This window comes from Bos mutus, chromosome 8 (genome assembly GCF_027580195.1).
Source record: "Bos mutus isolate GX-2022 chromosome 8, NWIPB_WYAK_1.1, whole genome shotgun sequence".
Taxonomy (NCBI): Eukaryota; Metazoa; Chordata; class Mammalia; order Artiodactyla; family Bovidae; genus Bos; species Bos mutus.
The window spans coordinates 100,212,344-100,225,460 of record NC_091624.1 but is presented as its reverse complement, the minus strand read 5'-3'; the positions used below and the strand labels follow the sequence as shown (position 1 = coordinate 100,225,460).

Sequence of the window (13,117 nt, the reverse complement as noted above, 5' to 3'; positions counted from 1 at the left end):
GATACTAAAAAGTTGAGAAATTTGACACCTATTCATGACTTAAAAAAAATAACTGAGCAAAGCAGAAATGAAGAAAACATCAATCTGATAAAAGGCATCTAGGAAAAACCAATAGCCAACCTGTTTACTGAATCCAAGCTTGTACCACTCTCTGTATGACTGGCCAATAAATTCAGAGACAAGTTGCTGGGGCAGGGAATAATGACTTTGTTTGGAAAGCCAACAGACCAAGAAGATGGTGAACTAGTGTCCTAGGGAACCATCTTTCAAATGTTAAAACTAAGCCTTCTTTTATATTATGACTTCCCTGGTGGTGCAGATGGTAAAGCATCTGCCTACAATGCAGGAGACCCAGGTTCGATCCCTGGGTCAGGAAGATCCCCTGGAGAAGGAAATGGCAACCCACTCTAATACTCTTGCCTGGAAAATCCCATGGACAGAGGAGCATGGTAGGCTAGAGTCCATGGGGTCGCAAAGAGTCAGACACAACTGAGCAACTTCACTTCACTTCTTCTATATTAAAAGGGGAAGGGGTGTGGCTGGTGGTTGCAAACTTCATGGCATTGGAATCCTTTGTTCTTACTGCTGTTGACCTAGGTCTGGCATAATGTTCCTACAAACCTCCGACAAGACAAATATTATGCTCTGCTTTCAAATTTTTATCTCTCTATGAATAGAAAGGTGTTACACCTCTAAAGATCGGAGTCTTGAGAATGGACTATCCTGTATATTTCAGGCTCAAGGCAGCATTCTTTTGAGTTTGAGGAGCCCTTGGTGCAGAGTCAGTATGACTAAGCACAGGCGACAGACCACACAAGTTAGAGCTAAAGGAATGGATTCAGTATGGAATCAGGTTTGTTCTTCTCTGTTAGAGTTTGTAATTAAAGTGAACATTGATTGTTTCCCTGCTGAGATTAGTAATAAGGTAGGAGAAGGCAATGGCACCCCATTCCAGTACTCTTGCCTGGAAAATCCCATGGACGGAGGAGCCTGGTAGGCTGCAGTCCGTGGGGTCAATAAGAGTCGGACACGACTGAGCGACTTCACTTTCACTTTTCCCTTTCAGGCATTGGAGAACGAAATGGCAACCCACTCCAGTGTTCTTGCCTGGAGAATCCCATGGACAGAGGAGCCTGGTGGGCTGCCGTCTATGGGGTCGCACAGAGTCGGACACAACTGAAGCGACTTAGCAGCAGCAGCAGCAGCAAGGGTGTCAACTCACTAGTTTTATTCAGCTTTCCTTTGAAGCCGTGCTGCTGCTGCTGCTAAGTCGCTTCAGTCGTGTCCGACTCTGTGGGACCCCATAGACGGCAGCCCACCAGGCTCCCCCGTCCCTGGGATTCTCCAGGCAAGAACACTGGAGTGGGTTGCCATCTCCTTCTCCAATGCATGAAAGTGAAAAGTGCAAGTGAAGTCGTTCAGTCGTGTCCGACTCTTAGCGACCCCATGGACTGCAGCCCACCAGGCTTCTCCGCCCATGGGATTTTCCAGGCAAGAGTACTGGAGTGGGGTGCCATTGCTTTAGTAGGTGCCATATGGGAAAGAAGCAAAATAAAAGGTATAAAGATTGGAAAGAAATAAAACCCTGTATTCCCAAATGGCATACTGTTTACATAGAAATTTTTAAGAACTCTACAGAACATTAACTCTAGAGCTAATAAGTGAATTAGTGAATTGCATAATACAAGCAAATTAGTAAATTCTATATACCAGCAACAAAAAATTTAAAATGACACTTGAAAAGCAATTCAATTTACAGAAGCATCAAAGAATGTAATAGTTAAGAATAAGTTTAATAGATATTTAGAAGATCTATACTTGTAAAACTATAAAATAATGCTGAGGGCAATTAAAGACCCAGATAAATGAAAACTTACGTTCATGGATTTGAAGGCTCAATTCAGTTCAGTTCAGTTGCTCAGTTGTGTCCGGCTCTTTTCCACCCCATGAATTGCAGCACGCCAGGCCTCCCTGTCCATCACCAATTCCCGGAGTTCACCCAGACTCACGTCCATCGAGTCAGTGATGCTATCCAGCCATCTCATCTTCTACTGTCCCCTTCTCCTCCTGCCCCCAATCCCTCCCAGCAACAGAGTCTTTTCCAATGAGTCAACTCTTCACATGAGGTGGCCAAAGTACTGGAGTTTCAGCTTTAGCATCATTCCTTCCAAAGAAATCCCAGGGCTGATCTCCTTCAGAATGGACTAGTTGTATCTCCTTGCAGTCCAAGGGACTCTCAAGAGTCTTCTCCAACACCACAGTTCAAAAGCATCAATTCTTCGGCACTCAGCCTTCTTCACAGTCCAACTCTCACATCCATACATGACCACAGGAAAAACCATAGCCTTGACTAGATGAACCTTTGTTGGCAAAGTAATATCTCTGCTTTTCAATATGCTATCCAGGTTGGTCATAACTTTCCTTCCAAGGAGTAAGCGTCTTTTAATTTCATGGCTGCGGTCACCATCTGCAGTGATTTTGGAGCCCCCAAAAATACAGTCTGACACTGTTTCCACTGTTTCCCCATGTATTTCCCATGAAGTGATGGGACCAGATGCCATGATCTTCATTTTCTGAATGTTGAGCTTTAAGCCCACTTTTTCACTCTCCTCTTTCACTTTCATCAAGAGGCTTTTTAGTTCCTCTTCACTTTCTGCCATAAGGGTGGTGTCATCTGCATATGTGAGGTTATTGATATTTCCCCCGGCAATCCTGATTCCAGCTTGTGCTTCTTCCAGTCCAGCGTTTCTCATGATGTACTCTGTATATAAGTTAAATATACAGGGTGACAATATATAGCCTTGATGTATTCCTTTTCCTATTTGGAACCAGTCTGTTGTTCCATGTCCAGTTCTAACTGTTGCTTCCTGACCTGCATACAAATTTCTCAAGAGGCAGATCAGGTGGTCTGGTATTCCCATCTCTTTCAGAATTTTCCACAGTTTATTGTGATCCACACAGTCAAAGGCTTTGGCATAGTCAATAAAGCAGAAATAGATGTTTTTCTGGAACTCTTGCTTTTTCCATGATCCAGCGGATGTTGGCAATTTGATCTCTGGTTCCTCTGCCTTTTCTAAAACCGGCTTGAACATCAGAAAGTTCACGGTTCAGCTGAAGCCTGGCTTGGAGAATTTTGAGCATTACTTTACTAGCGTGTGAGAGGAGTGCAATTGTGCAGTAGTTTGAGCATTCTTTGGCATTGCCTTTCTTTGGGATTGGAATGAAAACTGACCTTTTCCAGTCCTGTGGCCACTGCTGAGTTTTCCAAATTTGCTGGCATATTGAGTGCAGCACTTTCACAGCATCATCTTTCAGGATTTGAAATAGCTTCACTGGAATTCTATCACCTCCACTAGCTTTGTTCGTAGTGATGCTTTCTAAGGCCCACTTGACTTCACATTCCAGGATGTCTGGCTCTAGGTCAGTGATCACACCATTGTGATTATCTGGGTCGTGAAGATATTTTTTGTACAGTTCTTCTGTGTATTCTTGCCATCTCTTCTTAATATCCTCTGCTCCTGTTAGGTCCATACCATTTCTGTCCTTTATCGAGCCCATCTTTGCATGAAATGTTCCCTTGGCATCTCTGATTTTCTTGACGAGGTCTCTAGTCTTTCCTATTCTCTTGTTTTCCTCTATTTCTTTGCATTGATCGCTGAAGAAGGCTTTCTTATCTTTTCTTGCTATTCTTTGGAACTCTGAATTCAGATGTTTATATCCTTCCTTTTCTCCTTTGCTTTTTGCTTCTCTTCTTTTCACAGCTATTTGTAAGGCCTCCCCAGACAGCCATTTTGCCTTTTTGCATTTCTTTTCCATGGGGTTGGTCTCGATCCCTGTCTCCTGTACAATGTCAGGAACCTCATTCCATAGTTCATCAGGCACTCTATCTATCAGATCTAGGCCCTTAAATCTATTTCTCACTTCCACTGTATAATCATAAGGGATTTGATTTAGGTCATACCTGAATGGTCTAGTGATTTTCCCTACTTTCTTCAATTTAAGTCTGAATTTGGCAATAAGGAGTTCATGATCTGAGCCACAGTCAGCTCCTGGTCTTATTTTTGCTGACTATATAGAGCTTCTCCATTTTTGGCTGCAAAGAATATAATCAGTCTGATTTTGGTGTTGACCATCTGGTGATGTCCATGTATAGAGTCTTCTCTTGTGTTGTTGGAAGAGGGTGTTTGTTATGACCAGTGCATTTTCTTGGCAAAACTCGATTAGTCTTTGCCCTGCTTCATTCCATATTCCAAGGCCAAATTTGCCTGTTACTCCAGGTGTTTCTTGACTTCCTACTTTTGCATTCCAGTCCCCTATAATGAAAAGGACATCTTTTTTGGGTGTTAGTTCTAAAAGATCTTGTAGGTCTTCATAGAACCATTCAACTTCAGCTTCTTCAGCGTTACTGGTTGGGGCATAGACTTGGATTACTGTGATATTGAATGGTTTGCCTTGGAAATGAACAGAGATCATTCTGTCGTTTTTGAGATTGCATCCAAGTACTGCATTTCGGACTCTTTTGTTGACCATGATGGCCACTCCATGAAGGCTCAATACTGTTAAAAATATCATTTCTCCTCAAGTTCATCTGTAGGTTTCATGTAGTTCTGATCAAAATCCCCATATGCTTTTTTAAAAATAAGAATTAGCAAACAATATTTCATGAAAGTAACAGTCACTCAGAGGTGTCTGACTCTGGGACCCTTTGGACTGCAGCCCGCGAGGCTCCTCTGTCCATGAGATTCTCCAGGCAAGAAAATTTCATAGCAAAATCCAAAGATCCCAGAACAGTCAATATACTTTTTTTCTTTCGTATTTTTAAATTTATTTGGCTGTATCAGGCCTCAGTTGCAGCACACAGGATCTTTAGTTGCAGTATGTGGGATCTTTAGTTGCAGCATGTGGGATCTTTAGTTGCAGCATGTGGGATCTAGCTCCCCACAAGACATCACACCAACGCCCTCTGCACTGGGAGCAAGAGTTTTAGCCACTGGACCACCAGGTAAGTCCCAATATAGTCTTTACAAAGAGACATAAAGCAGTATCAACAAATAGATAAGTGGAGCAGAGTAAAGTTAGAGTAGTGCACAGTCAGTTGATTTTTTTGACAAAGGTGCCAAGCCTTTTCAAAGGGAAAAGTTTTCGAGGAAGCAGTTTGTGTGAATCAAGTACAAGTATGGAAAAAGTGAAAGCTTAACCTCTACCTCCTCCCACAACAAAATTAATTTGAGATGCCCATAACCTAAAGGTAAAAGCTGAAAATACAAAGACCCTAAAAGAAAACACAGAATATCTTTAGTAGGCAAAGATTCACCAAAAGGACACAAAAGGCAGTAAACAAAGAAAAAAGTGGCAAATTAGGTTTCACCAAAATAAATTGATGCTCAAAAGACACCTTAAAGAGAATGATCTAAGTCGCCGACTGGGAGAGGATATTTGGACTACATATATTTGACAACAGCGCACTATTTCATACCAGGCAAAAGCCCAAACCAAACAAGCGAACAACAAACTGACCAGCGTGTGTATTTCCTGGGCTTGCATCCCCTGCAGCTCTCTCACACTCCAGGTGGGAATGCACCACGGGATGGCCACTTTGGAAAACAGGTGGCAGTGTCCTGTGAAGTTAAGACACTAGACCACAGGACCCAGAAACCTGGGCAAAGTGGTGACACCCGCATGCATTTCCCCAAACTCAGAGAATTATAAATTAACACCTATGCATGTTACCGTATCTAAATTTCATGGCTCTAAAAGCCAAACACAAAGTAGGATGAAGTGAACACCAAAGAGCAACTCGCAGGGGTCCCCTTGGGTCCCTCGGGATCCGCGAGCTGGCGAGGAAACGAAAACATAATGGCGCAGGTTGATCACGGAGCCTGGGGGGTGCCCTGCCCCTAGTTTCAGTTTCGATTTTCCCTCCGCAGCCCGGCTTCCCCTGCAGCTCCGCCTCCGCGCTGGGCGCTCTCCTCGGCAAATTTCTCGCGCTTCACGGCTGTATTTAGGAAGAGCGGAGCCGAGCTCAGCGGAGCCCAGCAGAGCGCAGGCGAAGCAGGGGGTCGCGGGGAGCGGAGCCGCAGGCATGACGGCAGAGCAGCGGCGGAATTTGCACGCCTTCCGCGACTATGTCCGGAAGATCCTGGACCCTACCTACATCCTGAGCTACATGACCCCCTGGTTTAGGGACGGTGAGTGGTTGCCGCCTGCCCCTTGGTGCAAGAAAACAGTTCAGGATTTCTTTCTTATTCCACTGCTCAACCCCCATCCCGGTCTTTCAATCAATACAGTTAACGCCAGGTTTGTGGCGAGATCTTCGCAATATTTTAGACTGGGGATTATCAAGAGTTTGAGAAGCCCTTGGAAGCCCACATGGGGAAACTGAGTCCTAGCGAAGTGAAATGACTTGCTTAGAGCTGCACATTTGTTTAGACTTAAAGCTGGGGAAACATGTCGCTGTCCGTTTCATTTATTTCTACTAATACTTGTGTCCGTCTACCGTGTTGGTCTTTGCGCTGACATCAGAGATTCAGAATGAGATACAAGCCCTTCCTTCAAATACTTTAAAGTCCAAGGGGTTGGTGGAGACAGGTGAGGACCGAAGAACACAAATGATAAGTTGAGACTCACTCTGCCAGATCTGGATCTTATCAGCAAATGACTGGAAACTTTTATAAATTTGATTTTTATTTTATATTGGGTATAGTTGATTTACAATGTTGCACTGGTTTCATGTACAGCAAAGTGATTCAGTTATACTTACACCATTCTTTTTCAGATTCTTTTCTCATATAGGTTATCACAGAATATTGAGCAGAGTTCTAGGTGCTATACAGTAGGTGGTGCTCCGTAGATTACCTGTTTTGTATTTAGTAGTGTGTGTATGTTAATCCAAGACTCTTAATTTATCTCTCTCCCCCACCTTTCCCCTTTGGTAACCATAAGTTTGTTTTCACAGTCTGTGAGTCTATTTCTGTTTTGTAAATAAGTTCATCTGTATCATTTTTAAGATTCCACATATAACTGATATGATATGATATTTGTCTTTCTCTGTCTGAGTTCACTTATTATGATAATCTCTAGGTACATCCATGTTGCTGCAAATGGCATTATGCCATTCTTTTTTATGGCTGAGTAATATTCCATTGGATATATGTACCATATCTTTTTTATCCATTCCTCTGTCATTGGACACCTAGGTTGCTTCCATGTCTTGTCTACTGTAAGTAGTGCTGCAATAAATGCTGGGGTGCATGTATCTTTTCAAATTATGAGAGGATCAAGACTCACTGGAGGGAACGGCTTTAGGCTTCAGTTCAGGTGTTTCCCCACAGCGAATGAGTCCCATGATGATGGATAATGGCCATTTTACAGATTTGTATTGAGGTACTTTGTGCCAGAGGTGAGCAGAGCCTTGGGGAGAAGAGAAGGGAGGGGGTGCCTGGAAAGAGTTGAGATGAAAGAGGGAGTGTGCTCCAAACGCCTACATAACTTTCCTGATGTGAGGCAGTTTTTTGAAACTGTATTAAAGCAGACAGGTAACTTGCGTGCTAATTGCTGCATACAACCAAAGCACAGGTTGTGGAGCCAGGAGTGAAAGAATGCCACCAACACGAAGGACTCCCACTTTGTAGCTATGCTCAGAGAGAAGTAACAAAATAACATCCTAATGATGGTAGAGAAGTTGGGGCCCTTGAAGAATGTAAGCCATGCAAGCAAGACATCTGTCTCTTCCAGAAATCCTCCAAAGAGTGAAATACTATCAGGGATGTGAATCCCATTCTTTCATGTACTGTGTAGTGATTTAATAACCAGCAACTTAGCAGTTAAGGTGTGCGTCAGGCATTAGGCTAGCACTGGCTAGCATTAACACACATTACTACACGTATTAGTTAATAGGAAGCATCCTTTTAGGAAATGAAGGATCGATAGGAATGGTTCTGCCCTGAGATTAGAGTGCCTGTGCGAAGTCAGGTAACTGAACTTAATAAAGTGTGATGAGTGCGTTGATGGAAAACCACAGTGTGCTTATGGGAGTGCATGGGTGGGATTGTTTTTTAATACATATTAACTTTAATTTATAGTTATAATACAACACAATAAAAATACCAAAAGTTTCTGTGGAGTATGTTATCTCCCTGAATAAACCTTAAAAAAAAAAAAAAGACAATAAACTCCTCATAAAATAAAAAAAACCCAAAAGGTAAGTTTAAAAAGTGAGCTTGAGGTAGCTCAAGTGGTAAAGAATTGCTTGTCAGCGCAGGAGACATGGACTCAATCCCTGATCCGGGAAGATCCCACGTGCCGCGGAGCAACTAAGCCCGTGCGCCGCAACTATTGAGCCTGTGCTCTAGAGCCCGAGAGCCACAACTGCTGAGCCCCCTGCCACGACTGCTGAGGCCTGCATGCCTAGAGTGTGCTCCACAGCAAACGAAGCCACTGCAGTAAGAAGCCTCCACACAACTAGAGAGTGGCCTCAGCTCTCTGGAACTAGAGAGCCGCCCACGTGGCAATGAGGACCCAGTGTAGCCAGAAATAAATAATTTTTTAAAAGCAAGCTTAAAAATACTGTGTATAATATTATCTTATTTTTGAATGTTAACAATACCGTAGAGTTCTTATTTCAAGTCCAGCCCCATAGACAGCTGTTCTCATATAGTTGGTTGACATCTTTCCTGTTCATTTCTTTGTATTTTATCACATAAACTCTTTGCTTTTCCACCCCACTTTTTCTGTTTCTGTTACACTGATTAAATTATCTATCCCTCCCCTGCCTTGTTTTCTCAGCTCTTTTGGTTAAATCCTAACCCCAGGCTTCAGAATGTGACCTTAAGACCCAGCAATCTTGTGCCTAACAGTATATGTACTTAAGAGAAATGAATATATATGTCCACACAAAAACTTGTACATGAACGCTTATAACATTACTGTTCATAAAAGACAAAATGTAGAAACCTAAATGCCCATTAACTGATGAACAGATAGACAAAACTGGTATATCCATACAATGGAATATTATTCAGCAAGGAAAAGGATTAAATATGATACATGATTACAACATGGATGAACTTGAAAACATTATGCTAAGTGAAAGAACCCAGCCATAAGGACCACTTACTCTATGATCCCATTCATATGAAATATCCAAAATAGGCAAATCCATAGTTGCCATGGGGGATATGGGGAATGACTGCTAATGGGTATAAGATTTCTTTCTACAGTAATACAAAGGCAGTAAAATTATATAGTGGTGATGGATTTACAGCTCTAAAAGCCATTGAATTTTATACTTTAAAAGGGTTTGTTTTATTGTTGCAGAGACCTTGGCAGAAAAGGGAGGCGTTCCTTCCTGTCTTCTTACATTCATTCAGCATACCTTTGTTAAGTGTACATTGAGTACTAGGTCTTCTAAACTCTGAGAATACAGAGGTTAACCTGCCAGACAATTGGAATTACTCCTTAGAATTTACATCCCACTGGCACTAGGACTTCCCTGGTGGCTCAGATGGTAGAGCGTCTGCTTACAATGCAGGAGACCTGGGTTCAATCCCTGGGTCGGGAAGATCCTCTGGAGAAGGCAATGGCAACCCACTCCAGTACTCTTGCCTGGAAAATCCCATGGAAGGAGGAGCGTGGTAGGCTACAGTCCATGGAGTCACAAAGAGTTGGACACGACTGAGCAAGTGACTTCGCTTTGCTTCGACAGTGGGGAAAATTATCAAATGTCGGGTCATACGAAGGTAACTGTTTGGTTATCAGCCCAGACATGGAGTTACTGTGCAAAATCAGTAAGACCACCAGCTGGTTGGTGGATAGTTGTCTGTTACCTGGCCTCACTGTGTCTTCTTTAGCTCCTGCTTTTTCTTTTCTACCATATTTCCTATGGGCATGAAATAAATAGACTGTCAGATATTTCTCCAGCAAAGACACACTTTTTCAGGATCAGCAGAGAACTGCAGTCTGGAATCTGCAATCACGGCAGCCCCATGCAGGTCCCTGCAGGGCAAAGGAAGAACACTTTAATAGAGGAGAAAAGGAGTCTGGGAGGGGCTGTAGTAAACAGTCATTGGCTTTTCCCTGGCTCAGTCCTTGCCAGGAAGGAAGTCTGACTTCTTCCTCTTGGGCTCTGCTATGGGCACAGGGCATGAGAGCGCCCCCTTCTGGTCTCCTGACTCTATTGTGATTTCTGTTTACTAATTTTTTTTTACATGTCTTAGCAAAAGCCTCCGAGAAGGCAATGGCATCCGACTCCAGTACTCTTGCCTGGAAAATCCCATGGACGGAGTTGCCTGGTGGGCTGCAGTCCATGGGGTCGCTAAGAGTCGGACACGACTGAGCGACTTCACTTTCACTTTTCACTTTCATGCATTGGAGAAGGAAATGGCAACCCACTCCAGTGTTCTTGCCTGGAGAACCCCAGGGACGGGGGAGCCTGGTGAGCTGCCGTCTATGAGGTCGCACAGAGTTGGACACGAATGAAGTGACTTAGCAGCAGCAGCAGCAAAAGTCTGGAAATAGGACCATGAAAGGACCTCTGTTTATTCTAACTCTGGTTGCTGTTTAGTTCAGTCACTCAGTCGTGTGTGACTGTTTGCAACCCCATGGACTGCAGCATGTCAGGCCACCCTGTCCAACACCAACTCTCGGAGCTTACTCAAACTCATGTCCATCGAGGTCGTGATGCCATCCAACCATCCCATTCTCTGTCGTCCCCTTCTCCTCCTGCCTTCAATCTTCCCCAGCATCAGGGTCTTTTCAAATGAGTCAGTTTTTCGAATCAGGTGGCCAAAGTATTGGAGTTTCAGCTTCAGCATCAGTCCTTCCAATGAATATTCAGTACTGATTTCCTTTAGGATGGACTGGTTTGATCTCCTTGCAGTCCAAGGGACTCTCAAGAGTCTTCTCCAACACCACAGTTCAAAGCATGAATTCTTTGGTGCTCAGCCTTCTTTATAGTCCAACTCGTACATTCATACATGCCTACTGGAAAAAACCATAGCTTTGTCTAGACGGACCTTTGTTGGCAAAGTAATGTCTCTGCTTTTTAATATGCTGTCTAGGTTGGTCATAACTTTTCTTCCAAGAAGCAAGTGTCTTTTAATTTCACAGCTGCAATCACCATCTGCAGTGATTTTGGAGCCCCCCAAAATAAAGTCTGTCACTGTTTCCCCATCTATTTCCCATGAAGTGATGGGACCAGATGCCATGATCTTAGTTTTCTGAATGTTGAGCTTTAAGCCAACGTTTTAACTCTCCTCTTTCACTTTCTTCAAGAGGCTCTTTTGTTCTTCGCTTTCTGCCATAAGTGTGGTGACATCTGCATATCTGAGGTTATTGATATTTCTCCCGGCAATCTTGATTCCAGCTTGTGCTTCATCCAGCCCAGCATTTCTCATGATGTACTCTGCATGTAAGTTAAATAAGCAGGGTGACAATATACAGCCTTCACATACTCCTTTCCCGATTTGGAACCAGTCTGTTGTTACATGTCCAGTTCTATCTGTTGCTTCCTGACCTGCATACAGATGTCTCAAGAGGCAGATCAGGTAGTCTGGTATTCCCATCTCTTTCAGAATTTTCCACAGTTTGTTGTGATCCACTCAGTCAAAGGCTTTGGCATAGTCAATAAAGCAGAAGTAGATGTTTTTCTGGAACTCCCTTGCTTTTTCAATGATCCAACAGATGTTGGCAATTTGATCTCTGGTTCCTCTGCCTTTTCTAAATCCAGTTTGAACATCTGGAAGTTCACGGTTCACATACTGTTGAAGCCTGGCTTGGAGAATTTTGAGCATTACTTTACTAGTGTGTATGAGTGCAATTTTGCGGTAGTTTGAGCATTCTTTGGCATTGTCTTTCTTAGGGATTGGAATGAAAACTGACCTTTTCCAGTCCTGTGGCCACTGCTGGGTTTTCCAAATTTCTGGTTGCTGTGTCCACTGTAATTGTCACTGATGACAGGAGTGGCCCTGTCCTCACACCCTTTTAGTCCTACGATTAATTCAGACTTTTGAACCAGAAACTTTCAAATGTTAGAAGAAGTCATGGTTTTTCTACCTAACCTGGTGCTACCATGAGTTCTCACTTGTTAAGGGGAGACTCTTGCAGACATCTTTAAGAGACTCCTTTTCTTAAGGACTGCCCTCCAGTGTGTGTCCAGACTTCCACAACAGACTAGGAGAAGTTTCCAGAGAGGCTGGGGGTAGGGTTGGGGGTAGTGAAGAATGGGTATGATTGACCAAGACGGAGAACTTGCTGCTTTCCTGCAGGTCCTTCCGTTGCTGTGAATCCCCAGCCCCGTTTGAGAAGATCTGACAACCCTTCCAGTGATTAGTGGTTTTACTTCCAGTGATTAGCGGTTCTGCAGTTTGATGAGTCCCTCTTGCCTCTGTTTGTAGATGTGGTGCAGCACATTCAGGCCAAGAAAAACAACAAGGGGCCCATGGAGGCTGCCTCCCTTTTCCTCCAGGTCCTACTGGAGCTCCAGGAGGAAGGCTGGTTCCGTGGCTTTTTGGATGCCCTTCAACAAGCAGGTTAGTTCCTTCTTTTTACTCACAAATCAGAGTTATTACTTGACTGTTTAAAGATTCTGTAAAGGTGAAATTCTATTAATTTATAAGTATCCACGTTTAGTTTATGTCTCAATCTGAGGCAATGTAAAGACTATTTTCAGGCAGATGCTATAACTGCCTACTTGAAATTTCCAAAGGAATCTGTAGAGAGGTTATTACAACTAATGGAACAGTTTAGCATGTTTATTGGATATAAGATCAGTATACAAAAATTAGTTGTATTTCCACCCACTGGGAAAAATGGCAAATGTAATCCAAAATAAAATACCATTTCTAATAGTAACAAAAGTTATATTTAGCAATAAATCTAGCCAAAGGTGTGTGGAGTCTGAATAGAGAAAATGACAAAAGGTTTTTGAAAAAATAAAAGAACTTCTAGGGAATTCCTTGGTTGTCGAATGGTTAGAACTCTGTTCTTTCACTGTCATGGCCTGGATTCAATCCCTGGTTAGGGAACTGAGATCCTGCAAGCTGTGCGGCAAAACCGGAAAAAAAAAATCCTGGCTAAGTGGAGATATATACCTATGCACGTGGAGAGGAAGACCATAGAA

General features: G+C 43.1%; 1 protein-coding gene across 1 annotated transcript in view; it reads left to right on the top strand.

Moving 5' to 3' along the window:
- Positions 1–5,947: 5,947 nt before the first annotated feature.
- Positions 5,948–13,117, top strand: part of RIGI (RNA sensor RIG-I) — a 48,338-nt gene continuing 41,168 nt past the window's right edge. The window contains exons 1-2 of the mRNA XM_005909148.3: positions 5,948–6,188; positions 12,393–12,527. Of these exons, the coding sequence (XP_005909210.1) occupies positions 6,083–6,188; positions 12,393–12,527 (241 nt within the window). The 5' untranslated portion in view covers positions 5,948–6,082. The remainder of the gene's footprint in view (positions 6,189–12,392; positions 12,528–13,117) is intronic.